Source organism: Rhinolophus sinicus, chromosome 15, assembly GCF_057876585.1.
Source record: "Rhinolophus sinicus isolate RSI-liver-muscle chromosome 15, RSI-T2T, whole genome shotgun sequence".
Lineage (NCBI taxonomy): Eukaryota > Metazoa > Chordata > Mammalia > Chiroptera > Rhinolophidae > Rhinolophus > Rhinolophus sinicus.
The window spans coordinates 95668643-95693738 of record NC_142515.1 but is presented as its reverse complement, the minus strand read 5'-3'; the positions used below and the strand labels follow the sequence as shown (position 1 = coordinate 95693738).

Genomic DNA, 25096 nt, shown 5'->3' with positions numbered 1-25096 from the left:
CTCTCAATTTTGAGAAAAGGTTAGGTTTTTCTGCACTGTTTTAGGCCATCCTGAATTTATTCTCTGAATAGAGTGATATTTATGCAAGTCCACTGTGATCAAATATTCTACTGGATGTTTATATAAAGGTGCTTTTTGAGTGAGAACATCTCTTAAATTGATAAAAGTTTTAGTAAATCAGAATACCCTTCATAATGTGGGTGGGCCTCATCAAATCAGTTGAAGGCCTCAATAGAACAAAGAATGCCCTTCCCTAAGCAAGAAGGAATTCTGCCAACAGACTGCCTTTGGAGGTGAACTACAACTCTTCAAGCACACTCACCAGGCACATAGCCTCAGTAATAGGTACCTTGGGGCGGGATTATAAACATGGAAGTCCTGCTCTTCCTAGGAAGAAAGCCCTTTGGAACAGCAGGGACAGGGAGCCTTGTCTTTCCAGCCTGTCCACAGACACTGTTCTATTTTGGAATTAGCCTCATCAACTGAAAAATATCAACTAGGTGTTCATCACTAAGGATATTCAGGAGAAAGAAAGGGTTGCAACTCAGTGTATGCAGACATAGCAAGCCAGGTGCACACTCTGGCCCACGTGCCAAGATGGAGGAGTATTTATATAAAGGGAAAGGAAATTAAGGGGAGGAGTAGTTAGAACCATAGAGCTTTATTATAAACAGTTCTTCCTGTAGGGTCCTCATGTGTAGGGTTCTCGTGATTACATAGAGTGTGAGAAGTCCTCCCATAGGCTCTAGTTCTTCCCATAGCGCCTCCTGACTGGTGACGTTCGCTAAAAGGCCTAGTCAGTCTTTTATCATTCCTCCCTTTTGATCAAGGTCTTTCTCTGAAAGCATCACAGGTCTTCCAACTTCAGCCTTTTTGTCCCTTGATATCAGGACCTCTTCTGGGTGTTGTGTCTCAGAGGAAAGGTGTATGGATTGGGAACAGCGCTTTTCCAGGGTTAATAGGCAACATATGCAAAAGTTAAGAATTCAAAACAGCATTAGAACAATGTGACAACTTAGTCTACATGATGAATTTAAATCAGGAGCTCAAACCTGTAGATGAAGACCACCGTTATCTTAGATCAAAGTTCTTGATGACAGATTCAATAACCAGAAATTTCCTCCTTTTCACAATAGCTTAGGAAAAGAGAAAGTAAACTACGAATAGTAAGAAAGAAATTGTCCAGGCCTGGTTCAGTTGTTTTGGCAATTCATCTTCAGAGGCCACCTGCTTTAATTTTTGACAGCGTTTTAGTTTCAGGTCATCAGACTGTTTGGTGCCTTCTTTAGATCTGACACATGTAATCAAGAGTCTACCCACTGGAGTTAGCAGCACAGGGGTTTATCGACAGTACCTGACAGAGGCCTTTCCAACAGGCTGGAGGGAATCTTTTTTGAGGTGTCTTTTCCAATGAATGAAGTCTCCAGGTTGTATAGATCTTGAGTTTTTCATTTCCCTGGAGTACACTGTGAAAAGATTGTTCTACCAAAGCATGATTTTCAATAGAAACAAGCCTTTACATTATTGAAGTATGTCTTTTACCAACTGTGGATCAAAAGAAGCAGGAGCCAAATGCATGGGGAGTGCTGTAATTATCTCAAAAGGGGAAAGCTTTTGAGTCCCAAAAGAGATAGATCTGACATTTAAGAGGACCAATGATAATGATTTTGGCCAACGTATTTGGAGAGTTACTGCAAATTTTGCCAATTGAATCTTCATAATGTTCAACTAAACCTGAGGATTGAGGGTGGTAAGCATAGTGAAAATGTAAAACTGGCCAAATAGATTCGTTGTAGCACCTGACCAGTGAAATAGGTTCTTTGATCACTGGCGTTCAAGAGGAGTTCCCGAGTAGGAATAATCTTTTCTAACAGCACTTTAGCCACTTTAGAGGCATTAACTTGTCTGCAAGGGAAACTTCAGTCCAGTGAGAACACAAACATGTCATGACTAAAACATTTATGTCCATGAGATGAGGGGAAGCTGTGTAAAAACTATTTGCCAAATCTCAAAAGAGCTAGGCAATTTACACTGTCAGGGGCAGTGCACACAGGCTTCCCTGGGTTGTAGGAAGAAAGAGCAGGGGAGGATTCAGGAGGACATGGCCCTGAAGGTGAAACCAGAAGTAAAAGCAGCGGTGGAAGGCAAGATGGTGTCAAAGGTGGAGTGTGAGGCAATGGAGTTGGGGAAGAAGCACTTGCACAAACTGGAGAATAAACCTGAGGCAAAGTGCATAGAAGGATAGGGTGGACCTAAAGATGGAACCTGAGACAATGGAGTCGAGGGGGGAGGGCAAGACAGCACTGCAGAGGAAGAACATGTGACTTCAGATGCCATTTAAGTTTCAGTAGCCTTTTAATTTTAAGATTTTATTTAACAAAGAGGTGGCTTCAGATTCTTGGTCTCATTTGGAAGCCTCAAAATACCATTCAAAATAGGCATTCCACTCAGTTTTAGCACTATTTTTGTCCAATTTGGTTTTAAGAAAATTAATTTGGGGAATCTCAAAAGTTTCCCACAGTGGCCACTGATTTTCTGAATTACTTTTAGTCAGATTTGTCCATTTAGTTAAATATGTGCATGAAAATTGTCTGTGGCTTTTAACCTTGTACTCGGCCAGAGTCCCTGGCAGAGAAGGGACGGTCTTAAAATATTTAGATAACCAAGATCCCATTTGTCAGATACTTTTCTCTAGAGCAAAAAGACCAAAACAAGCTCGAGCAGCCTGCAGGTCAGCTACCAGCCAGCCTCCCTCTGGAACAGTCTGATCACAGAAGACCAGGCCGAAGGTTAAAAGCCAGTTCTAGGAAAATAACTGACCCTGGAAGAGTCCAGTTATAGACTGAGCTGAGTGGCACTCCTCTCAATGAGACGACAGTCTAATTCTGGGCCAAACTGACTAATTTCCATGGAAATAACTTCTGTCCCAAACGGGATCTTTAGCCCAAAGCTAGCTTTGTCTCAGTGGACAACCTGTTTCCAAATAAATCAGGCCAACGTGCCAAATCGAGTATTTACAGACACAGACAAACAAGGCCTTTTTAACAACAACAAGACAGACAAAAACAAAACAAAAAATTTTAAACAATTACCAAATAAAGCCCAGAGAGCTTCAAAATACAAAAAGCAGAAGCTCAATTCCTGGACAAGACTTACCCTAAGCTTTCATATTGGAGAGCAAGACAGGAGCCAAAGTGGCTCTATGTCGGGTGCCAGCAACTGGTTGCTCACCTGCCGTGAAGCCATCAGTGTTGTTCTCTGGAATCCCAGACAAGCCCCCAAAATGTTGATTGAAAAATAATATGGACTAGGTGTTTCATCACCAAAATGGATTTTTTTGGGGGAAAAGTAAGGGTTGCAACCCAATGAATGCAGACATGGCAAGCCACGTGCACACACAAGCAAGTGAAATATGTGCATGAAATTGCCAAACAGACAGACCTCATTCCCAGCTGTGGGCCCTGTACTGGCCTGTAAACAGGCTTCAGGCCCTTGCAGGCACGGTCTGGGAGCCCCTGGAGAACACTGACTCAAACAATCACCCGTGGAGAGAAAGTGTGGAAGTTCAGATTTCTGGAGGAGAAGTCCCAGCACGCCATTGGAGGAAACAAACAAAAAAAGAATGATTTTGGATACATTGACCAGGGTAAGAGAAACAGTTTGACTTGACCTGCATCGTCTCTCCACTAAGGTGGCACAATTATAGGCCAAGAGAGATCTTGAGAGCACTGAATTGTGAGCTGCGTGACTTTGGGGAGGAGAGAGGTAGGAAGAGTGGCAGATAAGACTCTCAGAGGACATTGAAGGGACATGGATCCTACTCTCTGCATCACAGTTTCCATCAAGAAGCCTGCCAACAAGCCACTGGGAACTCCTCACCCATGGATTCCCCCAACTGGCCCATAGATACTCCAAGGGCTCTGCATACCTCACCTACACACCTCCCCTACCCCGTGGCCAGCTCTCTGTGCACAGATGGCTAGTGAGCACGTGCAAAAATCGGCAGAATCTATAGGCCAGGGAGAGACCACAAACAAGCTTTAATGCCACCTTTGGGGGGGAAAAGACTGTCCACACTTGACTTAGTGGTTACAAGATCCAGAGAAGGCTTACAAACTTACGAATTCTGCCACAAGAGGGAGCAAGAAGCATGGAGCTGGTGTACCCACAGAAGGTCCGAGATACCCTCAGCATCTCTAGCAGGGCTGATGGAAGTTATCCCTTTCCTGAAAGAAGTTAGTAAAGACTGGAAGAGTTGACTGTTACTTCAAATGCAAAGATAGCAATGAAAACTTCAAAGAACATGAAAAATAAAGGTAACATGGCACCACCAAAGGATGACAATAATCTTCCACTAACCAAACCCAAAGACAGGGAGATCTGCAATTTAGCAGATAAAGAATTCAAAATAGCTGTTCTAAGGAAACAGTGAGCTATAAGAAAACACAGGCAATTCAGTGAAATCAAGAAAAGACTACACAAACAAGAAGTTTAATGAAGAGATAGAAATCATTTAAAAGAGCCAAACAAATTATGGAACTGAAGAATATAAAGAATGAAATGAAAAATGCAATAGAGAGCATCCACAGCGGAAGTGATCAAACAGAAAAAAGAATCTGTGATCTTGAAGACAGGAACTTTGAAAATATCCAGTCAGAGAACAAAGAAAAAGAATGAAAAAGAGTGAAGAAAGCCTATTTGATCTACAGGATACCATAAAAAAAAAACAACCAAAAAAAAAAACAAATTTGCAAATTCTTAGAGTTGCAGAGCAAAAGAGAGGAAGAAGGAAGCAGAGAGCTTATTTAAAGAAATAATGGCTGACAACTTTCCAAATCTGGGCAGATATTTGGATATCCAAGTAAGTGACATTCACAGATTATCAAACAAAATCAACTTAAAGAAACCCTTTCCAAGACACATTACAATAGAACTGTCAAAAATCAAAGACACAGAATCTTAAAAGTCACAAGAGAAAAAAGCTTGTAACTTATGAGGGAACCCCCGTAAGTCTATCAGAGGACTTCTCAGCAGAAACCTTACAGACCTGGAGAGAGTGGTAAAATATATTTAAGGTGCTGACAGAAAAAGAAAAAAAACTGCCAACCTAGAATACATTGCCCAGAGAACCTATCTTTCAGAACTGAAGGAGAGAGAAAGATTTTCCCAGGCAAATAAAATCCGAGGGAGTTTATTACCACTAGACCTGCCTTACAAGAAATGCTGAATCTTCAAGCTGAAAGAAAGGACAGTAATTGGTAACATGAAAACCTATGAATATACAACACTCTGGTAAAGGTAAAGTCAAATTCAGAATACTCTAATACTGTAATATGGTGAAGAGTTAAACACTTAACTCCAGTATAAAGGTTAACAACAAGAGTAATAAAAATAACTATAGCTATAATAATTTGCTTATGAGTACACAATAAAAAAAGGTAAATTGTGACAAAGGGGAGTAAAAGGTAGAGTTTTTGTATATGATTGAAGTTGTTAAGAGCATAAAATAGACTGTTATATCTACAAGATGTTTTATGTAATTCTTATGGTAACCACAAAGCAAAAACCTACAAAAGATTCACATAAGATAAAGAGAAGGGAATCAAAGCATACTAATATGTAAAATCAATCCACAAAGGAAGGCAGCAAGAGATGAAGAAAATAACAAGGGAACTACAAAACGAACAGAAAAAAATTAACAAGATGGCACTAGTAAGTCCTTACCTGTCAATAATTACTCTAAATATAAATGGATTGAATCCTTTAATCAAAAGACATACTCGTAGAGTATATTGATGGATTAAAAAAAGAAAGAAACACAAGACCCAACTATTATATGCTGCCTACAAAAGACTCACTTCAGCTTTAAGAACTCAGATAGAATCAAAGTGAAGGGATGGAAAAAGATATTCCATGCAAGTAGAAGCCAAAAGAGAGCAGGAGTAGTTATACTTTCATAATGATAAAGGGGTCAATTCATCAAGAAGATATATCAGTAATAAATATATCGGTATCCAACATCAGAGCACCTAAATATATTAAACAAATACAAACAGATCTTAAGGGGAAAGTAGACAATACAATAATAGTAGAAGACTTCAATACCCACTTTGAACAATGAATAGATCATCCAGAAAGAAAATCAACAAGGAAACATCCAACTAAACCATACTTTAGACCGAATGAACCTATTACCAAACTCAAAGCGTTCACCATTTAAGAACAAACCATAGTTATTGTTAGGTGGTAGTTTTATTTACTTGAAGCAAGTAAAGGAGATGGGATTCACATCCAAAGCTCTGTCTCCCTAAAGAGAGGCTTGGCCATTGCTTATGTATACTATTTGGCTAATTACATGTTGGTTTCTTCTTTGCAGTTGGCTATACTTATCAGGTTGGGTTCCTATCAAGCTCATCCTGTTTACTGCTGCATCTCCAAATACTGTGCTACATTTTAACATTTAGCAAGGATAGCAAGAAACACTCAGACCCCGAGACCCTTGTACTACCTAACAGACATATACAGAGTAGTCCATCTAACAGCAGCAGAATATACATTCTTCTCAAGTGCACATGAAATATTCTGCAGGGTAAATCATATAATACTTCACAAGACAATTCTTAGCAAATTTAAGAAGACTGAAGTCATATCAAGTATCTTTTCTGAGCACAATGGAATAAAACTAGAAATCAATAATAGGAGGAAAGCTGGAAATATGTGCAAATTAAGCAACATACACCTGAACAACAAATGGGTCCCAAAAATTTTAAAATAATAACTTTAAACAAATGAAAGTGGAAACTCAACATAACAAAACCTATGGGATACTGCAAAAGCAGTTCAAAAGGCAAGTTTATAGTGATAAACTCCTACATTAAGAAAAAAGAAAGACCAGGAGCAGCTGGATGGTTAGGCGTGAGCGCTCAACAACAGGGTTGCCAGTTCGATTCCCACATGGGCCAGTGAACTGTGCCCTCCACAACTAGATTGAAGACAACGAGCTGCCACTGACTGAGCTTTTGGAGGGGTGGCCAGATGGTTCAGTTGGTTAGAGTTCGAGCTCTCAAAAACAAGGTTGCCAGTTCAATTCCCGCATGGGATTGTGGGCTGCACCCCCTGCAGCTAAAGATTGAAAACGGCAACTGGACTTGGAGCTGAGCTGCACCCCCCGCAACTAGATTGCAATGACTTGTAGCTGATGGTCCCTGGAGAAACACACTGTTTACCAACATTCTCCAATAAAAAATAAAGGTAAAAGTCTAAAGTTCCTTTCCAGCATTTGTTGCAAGAAAATGCTCAGGACTTCAAAACAGACCTGTGCTTTCAGAGCACAGCTATTGCTACTGTAAAGGAGGCAAGTGTGGCCCATCTGGTTGGCCTTTTAGAGGACGCCAACCTGTGTGCTATCCATGCCAAATGTGTAAAAATTATGCCAAAAGACACCAGCTAGCATGCCATATATGTGGAGATGTGCTTAACAATCCACTATGATAGGCACTATTTCATTCTTTAAAAAACCAAATTTCTTGTCTTCTTGTTATTGGTTGTTAAATATTTTTTCCCCCAAAAAAAAAATATAGAGAGAGAGAGATAGAGATAGAGATAGAGATAGAGATAGAGAGATATAGATATAGGTATAGGTATAGATATAGATATAGATATAGATATAGATATAGATATAGATATAGATATAGATATAGATATTTCCCCAAGGGGTCAAGAGGTACTTAAGTAGATGGTTGCAAGTGAAAAAATAGGGCACAGAAATCAGGTATTAAAAGTTTTTCCATTTTCATTTGTGTATGAATTTTTAATATAAACATGGGGACATAAAGCATTAATGCAAGTCAAAATGTTTCAGTGAACAAGTCTCAACAGTTTCACTTTATAACAATTATAAATAAACCTGTTAAATTTTTCTAAACAATGCCAGCATTTAGATTTTTATTTTTTAAAAAATGTCTTACTGATGGCAACAAAATGGAGTTTGTAGCATTTTTATCATACAGTAGATTCCATCCATTCACTATACTTCTTTAACTGAATTGTCCTACATGCAGGTGTTTTTAATGTCAGCCACCTGTGCTATTCCTGTAAGTTTGCTATTAAAATACAGTAAACTATAAAAAATATAATAAAATACTTAGGAATAAATTTAAGGAGGTGAAAGAGCTGTACACTGAAAACTATACGACACTGATGAAAGAAGTTGAAGTCACAAATAAATAAAAAGATATCCCGTGTTCATGTATTGGAAGAATAGTGTTAAAATGTTCATACTACCAAAGCCATCAATAGATTCAATGCAATCCCTATCAAGATTCCAATAACATTTTTTACAAAATAGAAAAAAAATCCTAAAATTTATATGGAACCACAAAAGATCCTGAGTACCTCTATCAATCCTGAGAAAGAAGAGCAAAGTTTTCTGATTTCAAAAACACTTCCTGATTTCAAGCTATATTACAAAGCTATAGTAGTCAAAACAAAACGTTACAATCATTAACACAGACACATTGACCAAGAGCCCAGAAATAAACCCACAAATATATAATCAACTATTATTTGACAAGGGAGCCAAGAAACCTAATGGAGGAAAATCTGTTCAATAAATGGTGCTGGGAAAATTGGATATGTACATGCAAAAGAATGAAACCAGACCCCAGTCTTGCACCACTCACAAAAATTAACTCGAAATGGATTAAAGAGTTAAACATTAAGACCTGAAACCATAAAACTTATAGAAAACATAGTCTGTAACCTCCTTGTTATAGCTCTTGGTGATTTTTTTTTTAATCTGACACCAAAAGCAAAAGCAACAAAAGCGAGAGTGAAAATGGGACCACATCAAACTATAAAGGTTTTGTACAGTGAAAGAAACCATCAACAAAATGAAAGACAACCTACTGGGTGGGAGAAGATATTTGCATCTAATAAGGGGTTAATAACCATAATATATAAGAAACTCATACACTTTAACACAAAAAAATTTTAAAATGAGCAGAGGACCTGAATAAATATTTCTCCAAAGGGCAGAGAACTTAAATATTTCTCCAAAGAGGACATACATGGCCAACAGACATATAAAGAATCATCAGAGAAATGCAAATTAAAACCACAATGAGATAACACCTCACACCTGTCAGAATGGCCATCATCAATAAATCAGCAAACAAGTGTGGGGGAGAATGTGGAGAAAAGGGAACCCTTGTGCACTGTTGGTGTGATTGCAAATTGGTGCAGCCACTATGGGAAATAGTATGGAGGTTCCTCAAAAAATTAAAAATAGAACTACCTTATGATCCAGCAGTTCCACTTCTGGAATATATCCGAAGGAAACAAAAACACTATGTCAAAAAGAGATCTGCTCCGCCTCTTACACAGCCGCATTATTTACAGTAGCCAAGACATGAAAACAACCTAAATGTCCATTGACTGATGAATGAATAAAGAAGTTGTGGTATATATGAACACTGGAATATTATTCATCCATTAAAAAGAGGGAAATCTTGCCATTTGCAACAGCATGGATGGACCTTGAGGGCATTACTCTAAGTTAACAATGTTGTATTGTGTATTTGAAAGTTGTTAAAAGAGTAAATCCTAAGAGTTCTCATCACAAGGTAGAAAACTTTTTTTGTCTTTTCTTTTTTTCTATCTGTATGCGATGATGGATGTTAACTAAACTTATTGTAGTAATCATTTCACAACCTGTGTAAGTCGTGCTGTACAACTTAAACTTCTGCAGTTCAAGCTGTGGCCACGCGGGGGCAGCAATGGACAGGTCAAGGAGCTAAAAGGCAGCCCCGCCTTCCGATCCGTTGGGCATCCCAAGCCAAGACCTCTGCTCCTTTTTTAAAAAAAAAAATTTTTAAACGAGTAAGACCCAGTTTTTCCCACCTGCTCCTCCCATCCAGTGGCGGTGCCCCCCAGCGCAACAGCAAGTGAAAATTATGCAAAACCTAAATTAGATCAGTCCCTCCTCCGCGCTGAATTCTCCATTGCACCCACCTCACTGGTGATAAAAGCCCCCTTCCCCACAGGCCCTAAAGCCCCACGCGATCTACCCCACGCACACCCTCCTCACTTCCCTGCCTTCATCTCCTCCCACTTTCTCCTTCACTTGCTCTGTTCCAGCCACACTAGCCTTTTGGTTCTTCAAGTCAAACTCAGGACAGTGCCTGGGTTTGGGGCAGCTTTGGTGCCTAGAAAAATCCATCTTTATAGTTACTTTGTAAATATATGGTCCATTTAAATTATACGTTGAGAAACACAGTTTCACTTCAGCCTTTAAGTTCCAGTTACAGCTACTATGTTACTTTATACCTGGCAGAGTGGACCATCACTTTCAAGAGGCCACTGGCTCCACATTTGGGTTCACTTAGAACTACATACGTAGTGGGTTGAAATCACTTAAACATTATAGGTGACACTTATTAAATCATATATTTTATTCTTTAATCTTGTTAAGTGCCTCCACCCAACAAACCCTTCTGAGGTCCTTAGCAGTTATAAATTAAAAAATTAAACGTGTAAGTAGGAGGAAATGTATTATTTTAAACATTCTGGTACTGCTCCTAAACTCAGCCAAATTATTGTATACTTTTCAACTTAAAGTTACCAGCCTGAAATCAATTAATCATCTCTGGAAGGAGAACAAAAATCTGGTAAACTTGTTCCCTCCAAAGTGGTGGAGGGGGTAGTTGGGGGAGCAGAGTGGGAGGGAGGCTTCTCACTGTAAACTACTGTGGGGACAGAGACAGGAGTGCAGTTTCCAGGCTCTCAAGGTGCTGGCTCAGGTAGTAAATGGCCATCAACTGTGATTGGATGGCCATCAGCTGTGGCTAGTTGGCCGTCAGCTGTAACCAGTGAGCCATTGGCCACTAATATAACTGCCGTGGCTACGCTAGCAGGAAATGGGGGCTAGCAAGAAGATGGGGGCTGAGCTAGCAACACTGGATTGCAGCTAGCAGGTGAGGTTGGTTGGTTGATAGAGAAGCAGACAGCGGGTTGCAGATGTGTGGCTCCTGCTTCCTGTGTCTCCAACCCAGCTGCCAGCGAGACTATAGTGGTATGACTCCCCCATCTATGGCTCCGGGGGTGTTCCTTTTGGCCTCACCATGTCCTGAGTTCTTATGTGGGAGCGGGACCAGAGACCCCGCATGACACCCTGCATTACAACTACTTGGGATTTTTTTAATTGAAATTACAAGGCGGGCCGGGGGTTAGGGGTGTTCAACTTTGTCCAGTACAATTTTCTTTCATTAAAAGGAAAACAGATATCTGAAATGATTAGAATCAAATGTTAACATTAGCTTCTTCCTGTGGTGATACAGGGGTGTTTTAGGGATAATCTTCTGTGCTTTCTGGTTTGTTAATTTGTTTTTAATTTAGGTAAAATACATATACCTGTACCATAAAATTTACCATCTGTCCCATTTTTAAGTGTCTACTTCAGTGGCATTAAGTACATTCTCATTGTTGTGCAACCATCACCACCATCCGTCTCCAGAACTTTCTCACCTTCCCACACTGAAACTCTGTCCCCATTAAACACTCACTCCCCTCCCCTCCCCCAGCCCTGGCACCACCATCCTATCTGACTCCTCTAGGGACCTCATATAAGTGGAAGCTCACAGACCTTTTGTGTCTGGCTTATTTCACTTAATATAATGTCCTCAGGGTTCCTCCATGTTACAACACGTGTCAGAATCTTGTCCGTTTTTCAAGTTAAATTTAAATTAAAAATACAAAAACATACGTACATGATTTAAATAAATGAGATCTTTTGCAGGGCTTATAATAAATGGCAAACACCTGTGGAGTCTTACGTTTCTCCCTCTGGTCATGTCCAAATGCTGAATGCACTCTTCTCCATCTCTTCACCCACAGGTAAATGGAGCCTTCACCTGCTGGTTTTCCGTGGCGGTGGATCACGATTTAGCTCACAGCCTCTCTCTCCCCGCACCTGTCTCCTCACAACCATGTAGATCCCGCTGAGGTTCCTCTGTTGGCCATCTTTGAAATTTTTCAACAACATACTTTTGCCTTTACGTCTTCCTCCGCCAACTGTAATTCTTTTAACTGTTCCATCTGGGTAATATGGAAAGTGTTTTTAAGACACTTCCTACATGCCAGGCACTCTTCAGTATTTCTACTTACATTAACTAGTTTAACACTCACAACAACCACATCAGATTTCAAGTAGACTCCCTTACTCTACCCATTTTAGAGATGGAAAGCTGAGGCCCAGAAAGGATAAACCACTTGCTCCTTGTCACAGAGCTTTGCACACGGCAGAGCCTGAGCTGCCTCCAGTAACTTTTATGTTTTGTTTTGAATCTCACCAGGAATGAGCAAATTATTTCCTTAATGGCTATAACTGAGGTTCATTAGAGCTCAGCCAGTGTACACTTAAGAGTTGTGCACACAATTTTATGTAAATTTTACATCAAAGAACCACAAACAAATATTAAACTCTAGTTAATGGTATGAAGTGTTGAGAGAAGAGTGTGCAGATGTCTGTGGCATACTAACATGGGGAAAAAGTAAGATGGATGAATGAATAGACATTAAAGCAAATATATTCAAACATTAATTGCAGTATCTAGGAGTGAGTATGTGGATGTTCACTGTACGATTCTTTCAACTTTGCTGTACGAGGACGGACAATTAAGTTTGTGAACTCATCCTAGAAAAAGTGCTCCATACCTCATTGCTGAATATCACTACGGTCACCTTCAAAGTACTCCCCTTGGGAAGCTATGCACCGATGCCAGTGCCTAGTCCACCTTTCAAAGCAATTTTGGAACTCTTTTTCTAGAATGGCCACTGGAGTTGTTGTGTTAACCTTGATGTCCTGAATATCATCAAAATGTCTTCCTTTCAATATTTCCTTTCTCTTCAGGTAAAGAAAGAAATCATTGGGGGCCAGATCAGGTGAGTAGGGAGGGTGTTCCAATACAGTTATTTGTTTACTGGCTAAAAACTCCCTCGCAGACAGTGAGTGCCCTGTGAGCTGGTGCATTGTCGTGATGCAAGAGCCATGAATTGTTGGTGAAAAGTTCAGGTCGTTTTTGTCTTTTTCTTTTCTTTTTTTTTTAAATGTTTGTCCTCTAATGTTTTTGTCTTTTTCACATAGCCTTTTCAGCACTTCCAAATAGTAAACTTGGTTAAATGTCCAGTTGGTACAAATTCATAATGAATAATCCCTCTGATATCAAAAATGGTTAGCAACATCATTGCAGTAAGTTTGCGAACTTAATTGTTAGACCTCATATGTTTGAAGTATTTCCGAATAAAATACTGGGACATCTGTCCTTAACTTCTCACAGGAAAATCGATCTTCTCCCACCTGGACAGGCAAGTGGTCCCTCAAATTCAACGCATCCACATTTGGGTTTATGTATGAGTACTTCCCTCTAAAACGGTTCCTCTCCCGAGTGTCCTCCTTGGAGTGGGATCTGATTCACCAGGCCCAAAAGCAAGGGGTTGCCGGTGATTCCCCTCTGTCACCATTGGGTCCCAGGATTTATCTTAGGGTGACCAACTGTCCTCCCAATTTACCCAAGACGGAGAGGGTTCCTGGGATGCAGGACTTTGTATGCTAAAGTCAGGAAAGGCCCTGGGTAAACTGGGATTAGTTGGTCCCCAAACTATCATTTCTGCCTCTTAAACATGCTCGGTCTATCCAAACTCTCACTGCCCTACAATAATAATGCACATAATAGTGATGGTCAGAAGAACCATAAGCAGTGGCAGCTGGCTTACAGCGAGTGGTTGCTATGGGCAAGGCCTCGTTCCACACGTTCCATCTGTGGCAGGTCTTTTGATCCCCACAACACCCTGTATTGAACAACTGTAACATCATCGATGTTAAAGATGAAGAAATAAGGCACAGAGAGGTGAAGTCCCTAGACAACAGTCACACAGCTAAGTAACAGCTGAGCAGCTGCAATCCAAACCCAGGCAGACGGATGCAGAGCACCCAGGCTCGACCATCTTTGAACAGCCGTCTGGAGTGCTGAATGACTATTTAGGTAAATATCATTTTCCTGATTACAAACATATTACCCGCTTATAATTTGTAAAGATGAATTCCATAAAGAAATCAATAAAATATAATCATTTCCTGTAGCAACCCTCCCCAGAGGATATCACTCTTAATTCGGTTCCTGTTGACATCCGAATTTCTTCTTGGTGTGTAGCAACTGAGCACTGGTAGTTTTGTGTCAAGATATAGTGTGATTGATTGATAGGTATGTAGGTAGGTAGGCAGATGATAGATAGATAGATAGATAGATAGATAGATAGATAGATAGATAGATAGATAGATAGATAGAATCTGCTGTGACTTGCTCTTTTCCACCCTGATCTGGTAAAAAATACAGCTTGGACCCCATCCTCCTCCAAACCTGTCGCCCTCCAGATCAAGTCCCTACTGCATAGCTCCAGGCCATTGTTCCTATGGCCCCTTTAGCCTCTGTTCCCCACCTCCTGATACCATCCACTGGGCTCCACCTCAGGCTCTCCTTACACCACACGTACCAGTCGGTGCCAAGCTCCTTTCAGTGACTCGTGCTTGTCAGAAGTAATCTTAGCCCCGTGCCCCATCTGTCCCCATTGAGTGTACATTGGTTATCCATTCAGACCTGTTTTCATGGGAACTCTTGGCGGGGAGGGTGGGAGAGTGTGCTTGACAACAGTAGAGACTAGGGAGTGGGTGATGGGGAGAGGTGCTAATTGTGTCAGGGTGTCAGGGTAGTCTGAGGAGGTGGCATTTAAGCCAAGTACTCCATGACAGGAAGATGGGGGGAGTGTGGTCCAGTGGAGGGAACAGCAAGTGCAAAGGCCCTGAGGTGGGAATAATCTGCCCTTAGTGTGACTTGAGCGCTGTGCCCCGGATGTGAAAGAGATGCAGAGTCTAATCAGGGGTGACTGAAATATCTCCAAGAGTTGTGTCTGAGTCAGATTATCAACACTACCAGCAACAATGTTAGAATTGGAACCAGCTGTAAAGGAGTTGGTGGAATGAAGCTGGGAGGTGGGGGGGTGGGAAGTCTGCACATTCAGACTAGAGGGAAGAGGGGTCCTGAAGGAGCATCCCTTCACTCCATCCCCCAGATAATTCCTGGGCAACCACCATTGTGCCCTGGATTCTAGACGCCAGAGAAACAAAGCAGGGGACAAGACCCAGAAAGTTATTGGCCCCTTGGAGTTCACTCTGGTGGGGAGACAAACCAAAAACAAAATAAACAGGTATGTGGTCTGCCGAGTCAGGATAATGGCAACAAAGAAAACTGCAGCAGGAGAGGGAGTCAGAATGGGGTGCAGGGGTGCATTTTCGATAAATTAAAGAAACTCAAATACAATGGGAAGGGAGCCATGGGGTGGGGGTAATCTGGGGAAGGAAGAGCCTTCTAGGCAGGTGGAACAGCAAGAGCCAAGGCCCTGAGGTCAGAGCATGGCCCTATCCCAGGCAGGTTAAGAAGCCCAGAGGAGGGGTAAAAGCAAGAAGAGAGGGGAGTGAGAGCAGGGCGTGCAGACGCCAAAGGAGGAACTCAACCAAGGGATTGAGGTTGCAGCTGGGAAGCAAAGAGGATTGGAGGGGGAGGTAGTCTCTGAGCCAAATTCTGATCCACTGTCACCGAAAATCAGCAGAACAGGGCTCTCCTGGGCAAATGGAGGGCGAAGAGCTTATTTCAGAACCCGAGGTGAGCAGAGAGACATAGCTAAGGAGCCACAAGTTTCATTGCACACTCTGCACAAAGCCTGGTTTGTTTTAGTCATGTGCACATGCTTTTGTGGTTTTTAATTTAAAAAACAGAGAAAACATTAACGCTTTAAAAACTTATAAAATGGTATCACTAGTATCCCATTTTTCTGAAGACAAATATAAGCATAGAAATATCAACAGGAAAAAAAAGTTAATGGATAGTGACTGTCCAGGCAGGGGTATTACTGGCGAGTGTGATCGTTTTATTTGTGCTTTTCAGTATGTTCCAACTTTTCTATAAAGACCATGTATTACAATAAGACAATATAATTTTGTGTGATCTTAAAAATAGTACAGAAAGCATAGAAGAGTATCCCTAAAACCCCCCTGTACCCACCACATGAAGAAGCAAATGTGAACATTTGGTCCTAATTGCTTCTGATAATTTCTTTTTTCCTTTTTGTGTGAAAGAAAACAGTAGGGATAAAGTTGAAGCCCCTTTCCAAACCTCCCCCACTGTCCCCAAACCCCAATTCCATTCCCTCCACCCCCCACACACACCAACCACCCCCACCTCCCCCCACTCCGTGCCCCAAAAAAACAAATACCGACCTGAATCGAGTGAGGTCTCTGTTTCCTGTGTTTGCATTTGAGTACAGATCTGTTAAGAGGAAGTGTGCATTTGTTCTGCTGGCAAAATAACTAACAGGGCTTTTTAAGCAAAACTCCAAACAGTACATAAATTATAAAATAGAAAGAGAACACCCCACCCCACCCTCCAAAAAAGGAGAGTAATTAACAGCTAGAGTATAAATTTCTCTAGCATGTCAGCCCCAGCAGGGTGGGATTTCCTGTCTGTCCTGTTCACCGCTTTGTCAGGCTTATGGTACAGTGCGTGCTCAGAACATGTTGAGTACATTTTTCAGTTTCTTGGGTCCTGCCCATTTTCAAAGTAAACTATTTTAATTGGGAATAATTTTAGATTTACAGAAAAGTTGCCAAGAACAGTGCAAAGAGCTCCAATCTAGTCTTCCTTGCTTACCTTATGGCTAATATCTTCTAGAACCGTGATCTGCCTGCAACTACTAAGAAATTATGTATTTTAATTATGTTACCATTCAAGAAACTCCAGGCTTTATTTGGGTGTCACTAGTTATTGCACCAATGCCCCTTTTCTGGCCCAGGATCCCACATTTCATTGTGTGCTCCTGTCTGCTGGGTCTCATCCAGTCTGGGACAGTTCCTCACGCTTCTTTCTTTTTCATTACTGGGATATTTTTGCAGAGTACAGGTCAGGTCTTCTGTAGAATATCCCTCAGTTTGGGTGTATGTGGTATTGTCCTTCTCATTATGGGCCCATGGTTACTCGTTACTGGTTACCTCACCCACAGAGGTGACGTGCCCTTCTCACTACAGTATGTCAGGGCCATGTGATATCAAAAAGATGCACCACTATAATATTAGCCTGTACCGTCTGGGTGAGGGGTGTCTGCCAGGTGTCTCCACAGTAGTCTTTTGCTTTTCCATACTTTATGCATTGGATGAGAGTCAATAACTCTTTTGAATCTGGTCCACACTCAAAAGGAAGCAGGAAGGATTGAGTTCTAGCTTTTGGAGGAGACTTTCAATTAACATGACTTAGAATTCTAAGGAAGATTTGACTCTTTTGCCCTCTTCACACCCATTTTAAAGACCAGGAAACTGAGGTTGAAGACGACAGACTTCCCCACTAGAGGGTGGCCCAGCTGAGTGTGAGGCCCCACCCAGAGCTGGATCAGGGCTGTGGTGCCCCACGTGTGAAGGCAGGTGGCGATTCTGGGCCTCTGTGGGGGAAAGAGAAGAAAATCCCTCCCGGGCCCCCCTGGCGAGCCCCAATCGTTGGGTCTGGGCCGCCCTCTGAAGTGTGTTACCCTGTTTTACAGATGCGCTGCCTGAGCCCCGGAGGCAGAGGCGTGGCGGCGCTGGGTGCACGAGCAGGATTCCGGGGCGCGGCTAGCCCGGCCAGGTGCGGAGCGCTGAGCCCCAGAGGTCACCTGGGCCGGCCCAGGGCCCCCGGGCAGGGCGAATGGGCCACTGCACCTGAAAGTCGGGCAACCCCCGACTACCAGCACCCCGCACTTCTGCAGCTGGGCTCCCGGGGCGCCTGCCTTTGCGCTTAACCCCGGGCCCACTGGCCACAGGTGAGACCGGCTTCACGGGTGTAGATGCGGGAGGGCCGCGTCCCGGGGGAGGGGTCTGCGCCTGTCCTCGTGACCCACTTCCTGTTTGTCTGAGCTGCAGGAGTGAGAGGGACAGCCAGCCCGTGCTGGGTGACCCAGGCGTTGAATGAGCGGCCCCCATCCCCCCAGCAAGGGACTGTAGGGATCAGGGCATGACTGTGCAGGGGACGAATCCGCGCGGGAGGAGGGAGGCAGGGAGGTGAGGGGCACCTCAGGCCACAAGTGCAGGGGCCCCACTGCCCAGGCACCTGGCAACCTGTCCTCAATGGGCTGGGGTCATTTGGAGAGTTTGTAGGCAGCTGCTGAGGGTGTGAGGATCAAAAGTTTGTGGTCACATGGTGTGTCATCAGCTGCCTCCTGCCTGGGTTCCTCCTGTAGGATGGGGGTGGGGAGGAGAGGAAGGTGTGGGCAGGACTTCCTGGAAAAGGGAGACCCTGCTGTCTGGGGGAGGGGAATGACCCTGGGACACATACTCAGCGGTTGTCAAACACACCACACACACCGGACATACAACTCATGTTAGAGACACAATGTAGACACACAACACCACCCAGGCACAAAATGGACACACACGTCAACATCCCACACAGTTTCAGTTGAGAAATCACAGATACGTGCATTCATCACAGATACATGCGCCTTGCCAGCTCAGTGTACATATCTACACAGGACTCCTAGGCACAGCAGACATGTGACCCAGCCAGGCATGCTTGGCTGCACACAGAAAGCAACTCAGACACACCCAGACACAAGCAGACAAACGTCCTCAGAAAACACGGACACACAAGATGTGTGTCTGATTGGGACAAACACAGCATGTGCAGATAACCGGCACCTCAGGCCCACCACACAGACAAGCTTAGGCAGGCAGACAGAGCCTATGGGTGTGAGTGGGGTGGCACGTGCCAGACCCCCACCCCAATCCATTGTCCAGCCCTGGGGAACTCCAAGGCTCACATGACCCAAGGGGAGGGCTTCTGAAACAATCCTCGGAGAAACTGCATCATCCTTACTAATGATCCATTTCCGCCCCGGAGAATAAAGGCTCAGTGACCCTCGCCATTCTGTCCTGGAGCTCACCTGCCTCTTGGAGGCCCAGCTGACTGGCTTGTGCCTCTGCCAGGGTGAGTGCTGGGCCCGGGATGAGGGAGGGCAGAATGGGCCTGCATGGCCATCCTTCCTGGCCCCTGGCTGGACCCTGCCTGTCCCACTCACTCTCCCTGCCAACTCTTTCCCTGAAGTCCTGGGAACTAGGCCCGCCTACCCCAAAGGTTTCTTGCTGGGCCAGAGCAGGGCAAGTGGGCATCTCAAGAGCCTGCTGCCCACACTCAGCCCCGGGCCCCCAGACGCTTGTCTCTCCCCTCCCAGATGGACACAAGGACGGTGCTGCTCATCCTGCAAGCCTCTCTGGTGCTCCCCCTGGCTGACAGTACTGCCCCCATCCTGCGCTTTGTGGCTGTGGGTGACTGGGGAGGGGTCCCCAATGCCCCGTTCTACACAGCCCGGGAAACGGCCAATGCCAAGGAGATTGCCAGGACCGCAAAGATCCTGGGCACAGACTTCATCCTGTCTCTGGGGGACAATTTCTACTTCACTGGCGTGCAGGATGCCAACGACAAGAGGTTCCGGGTGTGTGCCACTGGAGTGGGGGGAGTGGGACGTGTGGAGAAGCCATTCAGCCTTTTGATTCTGAAGAAGGCAGAGGGAAGCTGACACTTGTGGGGACCTAGAGCACTCAGTGTCTCTCTTGTCCCCAGCTCCTGACTTGGTGGGAGCATTGGGGTAGCTGCTTGACCCTTGGGTGGGGGGTGCCCTTTCTGTCTACTGCAGGAGACCTTTGAGGATGTGTTCTCCGCCCCCTCCCTCCGCAACGTGCCCTGGTACGTGCTGGCTGGCAATCACGACCATCTGGGCAACGTCTCAGCACAGATTGCCTACTCCAAGATCTCCAAGCGCTGGTGAGCCTGACCCCTCCCCTCCCCACACCTCGCTCTGGTGGGCAGAGGGGCCCATTGGCCTGAGCTTGACCCTGGGGCCTCTCCACCCAACATGTACGCCTGCCGTCTCCATCCCTCCATAGGAACTTCCCCAGCCCTTACTATCGCCTGCACTTCAAGATCCCACGGTCCAATGTGACCGTGGCCATCTTCATGCTGGACACAGTGACACTGTGTGGCAACTCGGACGATTTCCTCAGCCGACAGCCACAGAGGCCCCGTGACACACAGATGGCTCGCACGCAGCTGTCCTGGCTCAAGAAGCAGCTGGCAGCAGCCAAGGAAGACTATGTGCTGGTGGCTGGCCACTACCCGGTATGGTCCATTGCCGAGCACGGGCCCACCCACTGCCTGGTCCATCACCTGCTACCGCTGCTGGCCACTTACAACGTCACTGCCTACCTGTGTGGCCACGACCACAACCTGCAGGTGAGAGATCTGCAAGTGGGATGGGGTGGGGAGCTAGGTAAGGGGTCCCCACCCCAGTTGATGTGCCACGTAGTACATTGGTGGTCTCCCAAATGTCACTGTCCCTCAAACTCTATACTCTTTAACCAAGAAGAAAACCCAGAGTTCCCTAAAATCCATCATAATAGCTACCAGTTGCCAACAGCTTACTCAGCTAGGCTTGTGAAGTAGGATCAATACACTCTTATGTGTGAGGAAACTGAGGCCTAGCGGGCATTCATGTTCCATGCCCAAGGTGACTATGGCCCTTAAAGGACCACTTAAGACCCTAGATTCAAGACAGGTGGGCACAAAGCCCGTGGTCGACCCCACTGAGGGGCTGGAGGCCACTGACCCTGGGTCCTCTGTCCACAGTACCTTCAGGATGAGAACGGCACGGGCTACATACTGAGCGGGGCTGGGAACTTCATGGACCCCTCAAGGAGGCACTTCCGCAAAGTTCCCAGTGGCTACCTACGCTTCCATTATGGGGTCGAGAACTCACTCGGTGGCTTCGCCTATGTGGAGATCAGCCCCAAAGAGATGAGTGTCACTTATATCGAGGCCTCTGGCAAGTCCCTCTTCAAGACCAGGCTGCCAAGGCGAGCCAGGCTTGAGAGTTTGTGAGGGGCCTGAGGCAGAGGGGCTTCCCTGCCGGGACCCTGCCCCTTGGCGGCTTTCTCAGGGGCCTGTGGTCCTGCTGAGCAGGAAGGAGAACCACAGATGCTCCTGAACCCAACATCCTTCTATCACTGCCAAATATTCAATAAAAGAATAGATGACTGAATGTGTGTCATGAGTGTCCCTTTCCTCACATCTCTGGCGAGATGCATCACCTGGGTTTGAGAGTAGCTCCCCCCACCCCCTTGCTGGCCTGCACCTCCATCTCTTATCCCATCCACAACCAACTGGCCCCATACATGGATACAATTTTAAGTAAAGACCAAACAGAAAAAAGGGTACAACAGGAAGCAAGCCTTCCTCTCCCATGCCCATCTCCCTAGGGGCAGCCATCACCATCATTTTCTTTCCTTCCACAATTGATGCCTCCATAATAAACACATCCCTCCCCCACTTTTTATACAAAGCAACACAATAGACACAGTTTTCCATGTGTTCTTTCTAGTTAATCACAACTCTTGTTTCTACTTAACCACAACTCAGCTGTTCCTAACAGAACATTCATTTTGTTAATTTCAACATGGCATTAATATGTTAATATGGTCATTTGGCTCAAAACTCTGAAATTTCAGCTTTCTAGGTACAATCTCTCACCCCTTCCCTTTCTTTCCCTCCCCCTCTCCTGAAAAGAAATAACATTTTATAAATCCTTTGTTTTCTTCTAGTATCTCTCTATGCAAATAAAAGCAAATGTGATTTTTTTCTTCCCTTTCTCACTGATGGCGCCTTGCCTTTTCTTTTTTTTAACAACTTTCTTGAGGTGTAATTGATGCATTTAAAGCGTATAGTTCTGTCGGTTTTGACAAAGACACAAACCCACTATCACAATCAAGATATATGCATGACTTGTACCTCAAAAGGTACTCTCTGCACTTTCCTATTCCTGCCTGTTATACCTGGAGATCTGCCCATCAGCTCTCAGCAGCTCCTGACTCTGGCTGCAGACGCCCCACCGTATGCCTGACCCACTGCCTATCTAACCAGCCATCTCCTGAGGGTTGCCAGGAGCGCTTCCAATAATGTTGCTATCTTCAAAAACTGCTGCAATCAATGACCCTGTACCTGCTTCCTATGTGGGCAGCTATGTTTGTGGGATAAATGAGATACATGTCCAAGAGCAGGACTGCTCTTCTTTTTCACAGCCACAGAGCTTCGGCCTGTGTCACTGGCTCTTTACTGGGGCCCGCTCAAATCCTCTCCGATCTTACCCTTTTCGCAACACAGCTACAGTGGGCATCCCTGGACCTATGCTTTTGTACATGTGTGCAAGTGCTCGTATATATGTAGGAAAACTTCCAGAAGTGGAATTATTTCAGGGCCTGATTCTTATGCCGAATGCTGAAAACAGTGCATCCTGAGCTGAGAGCTGCAGAGAAGCCCAGTTCCCCTCTGGGAAGAGTTGAGTAACACCCACCCACAGACAGCCCCGCCCGGAGACCCCGCCCCCGCCCCCGCCCCCACCCCTGCCCCCCACAAGGCAAGTCACGAAAACTTCTCCCTTGGCCCGCCCTCAACTGTCACTTCAGCTTCTGCAGGGCAGAGACTGCCAGCTCAGCTGAATGAACTGAAGTAACAACCTGGACAATATGTGGCTGAGGTTACTGCTGGGGAGAGGAACTCAGTGGAAGTGACCCCTTCCATTCACTACTTTAGAGATGTCAATGGTGTTGAATTCATTACAAGGTGCATGTGTTACTGTTAAAATTAAGCAAAGCTATTTTACCAAAAGGTCAGCCGTGAATTCCTTCCGGCTGACGTTTACCTGGCTGGTATTACTTACTACCAGCCAAGCTTTATGCCAAAAAAACACCATCACTTCTAATTCTGACCCATGAGGCCAGGGCCATAATCATCCTTGCTTCTCAAAGGACATTACAGAAACGACAGATTAAGTGCCCAGGGTCATGCCAAGGAGTGGCAAACCGTCACTCTTAACCCCGACAGTCAAGGCAGCTCACAGCCACCTGGCCTCTTCCCACTGACTCAGAGGCTCTGGGCAGGCAGGGGTTTGAATCAGAGGTCAGCCCAATGTCTCCGTTTGCAGGGCCCAGAGCGTGGAATTTGCCCAATGTCCCTGTTCACAGGGCCCAGAGGGTGGAAAGGAGAAGTGACACATACAAGCTGACACAGGGAATGAGTGGTAGGGAGGGCGACGGGCCCCTCCTCCACAACGGCCAAGCACTCGTACCAAGTGCCAAGGACCAAGTCCTGTGCCAGATAGCCAGGGACACAAGGATCACCAAAACAATAAGGCAGGATGGACACTCTCCCTCAGAGGGCTTCTGTCCAGCTCAGGGGACGACACCAATGACCAGACAGCCATTGTTAAAAAGATGCTTTCTAAACTGCAAGGAACAAGATGACAGAACTCCTCAAGACCAGTCACAGGGACTCACCCCTTCTCACTCTTCCCGAGCCACATATCTGATTCGGTCATCACAGATGCCATGTCCCCACTGCACGCCTCACACCAGGTGCTGGGAGGGGCACCAGCACCCTCATGCAGCAAGCATGCCACCACTGGGGAGTCAGGCCACACCCACCTCCTCAACAACTTCCAAGAATCATGAATAAGAATGTGATAGACCTGTCTTACTAAACAGCAAAATGCACTGTCATCAAAACAGCAGGACACTGGCTCTGGGGAAACATCCAGAGAGAATCCAGAAAGAAACTCAAGAACATATGAGAATATCATCTAGTTTGAAGGTGGCATTGCAACCTCACGGAAAAGGTATAATTCGCTTTGTCGATTTGCCCAGAAGACAGAGCCTGAACCCTACTTCCAACCATGTATAAGAATAAATTCCAGATGGATCACATATTTTCAGCACAAAAAATAAAACAGAAGATGAAAAATAAACATCCCCACAAAAATCTGAATAAGATGGTTCACAGTAGCTCTATTCAACATTGCCCCCAAACAGGAAACAATCCAAATGTCTATCAATAGCTGAAAGGATAAAGAAGCTGGTATATCCTCCTAATGGAATACAACTCAATGATGAAAAAGAGCAAACTACTAGTAAACACAACCTGGATCAGTCTGGAAATTAGTAAGCTGAATTAAAGAAGCCAAACTCAGAAGGCTACATATTGTATGATTCTGTTTATGTGACTTTCTGAAAGATACAAAGCTATAAGAACTAAAAACAGATCAAGTGGTGCCAGGGGATGGGAGTGGGGAAGGAATTGACGACAAAGAGACATGAGGGAACTTCTTGGGGTGTTCATTATCTTGATTTTGTGATGGTTTCATAATAGGTGTATACATGTCAAGACAAAATTTCATAGTTTAAATACATACAGTTTATTGTCTGTCAATTATATCTCAATAAAGCTGTGAAGGAAGGGAGGGAGGGACCGAGGCAGAGAGGGAGGGAGGAAGAACTAAACTGATAATCTCCAGCAAATATAGGATTGCCCCTATACCGTGGCAGAGTCTCACTATGAATTGTGTAGCTATGCTAAAAACAAGTTACCTGTACGCGTATGTGTATTGACCATTAAGTGGAAATAGCAAGTTGCAAAGCAACGTGCATAGTATGATCCCATCCTGTGTGTGTGTTCAGGTTTGTATCAACACTGGGGGGGTGGGGGTGGGGGGGGGGCTCCAGGAAGGCAATTCCGAGGGTAACACTGCCCCCTGATGGAAACCTTGGAGATAGGTCTATTTGACGTCTCATAAGTTACTTATTTTTCTGAACACACTAATGAAACAGCTCTTATCAAGGTCACCAGTGACCAAACGCTTGCCAATGTCAACAGTTTGGTCCTACTCAAAGTCCGAGCTACATGGGACAGCTGACCACTCTCCATGACTTGAAATACCTTTTTCTGGCGGCTTCACAGAGAGGAAACACACCTCTTTCTCCTACTTCACTGGCCTGTCCAGTCTCTTGCTGGCTTCTCCTCCTAACCTCTACCGTTGGGGAGCCCCTGTCTCCTTTTTAGCCCTCTTCTTTTGCTATACTTTGCCTCTCAGGCCGGACACCAGGTGACCTCCTCTGGCCCCAAGACTTCCAGTAATCTCCATA

At 44.6% G+C, this 25096-nt stretch overlaps 1 protein-coding gene and 1 long non-coding RNA gene across 5 annotated transcripts; one reads left to right on the top strand and one right to left on the bottom strand.

Moving 5' to 3' along the window:
• Nucleotides 1-642: 642 nt before the first annotated feature.
• On the bottom strand, nucleotides 643-17505 carry LOC141572710 (uncharacterized). Of its 2 annotated transcripts, XR_012498094.2 has the most exons (3): nucleotides 16328-16582; nucleotides 11766-12093; nucleotides 643-9850 (listed from the first exon to the last, which is right to left on the bottom strand). It is a non-coding gene; the product is annotated as an uncharacterized LOC141572710 (long non-coding RNA). The 2 variants fall into 2 exon arrangements; XR_012498093.2 differs by having other exon boundaries at nucleotides 643-12093; nucleotides 16328-17505.
• Nucleotides 17506-17528: 23 nt separating this feature from the next.
• Nucleotides 17529-21165, top strand: ACP5 (acid phosphatase 5, tartrate resistant). Of its 3 annotated transcripts, none has more exons than XM_019745039.3 (6): nucleotides 17529-17895; nucleotides 18979-19058; nucleotides 19303-19563; nucleotides 19765-19892; nucleotides 20015-20360; nucleotides 20754-21165. In XM_019745039.3, exons 3-6 carry the CDS (start codon nucleotides 19303-19305, stop codon nucleotides 21003-21005), a joined length of 987 nt encoding a protein of 328 aa, XP_019600598.3. In that variant the 5' UTR covers nucleotides 17529-17895; nucleotides 18979-19058; the 3' UTR covers nucleotides 21006-21165. The 3 variants fall into 3 exon arrangements, with proteins under 3 accessions (XP_019600598.3, XP_019600595.3, XP_019600597.3); XM_019745036.3 differs by having other exon boundaries at nucleotides 18972-19058; XM_019745038.3 differs by lacking the exon at nucleotides 17529-17895 and having other exon boundaries at nucleotides 18410-19058.
• Nucleotides 21166-25096: the final 3931 nt, after the last annotated feature.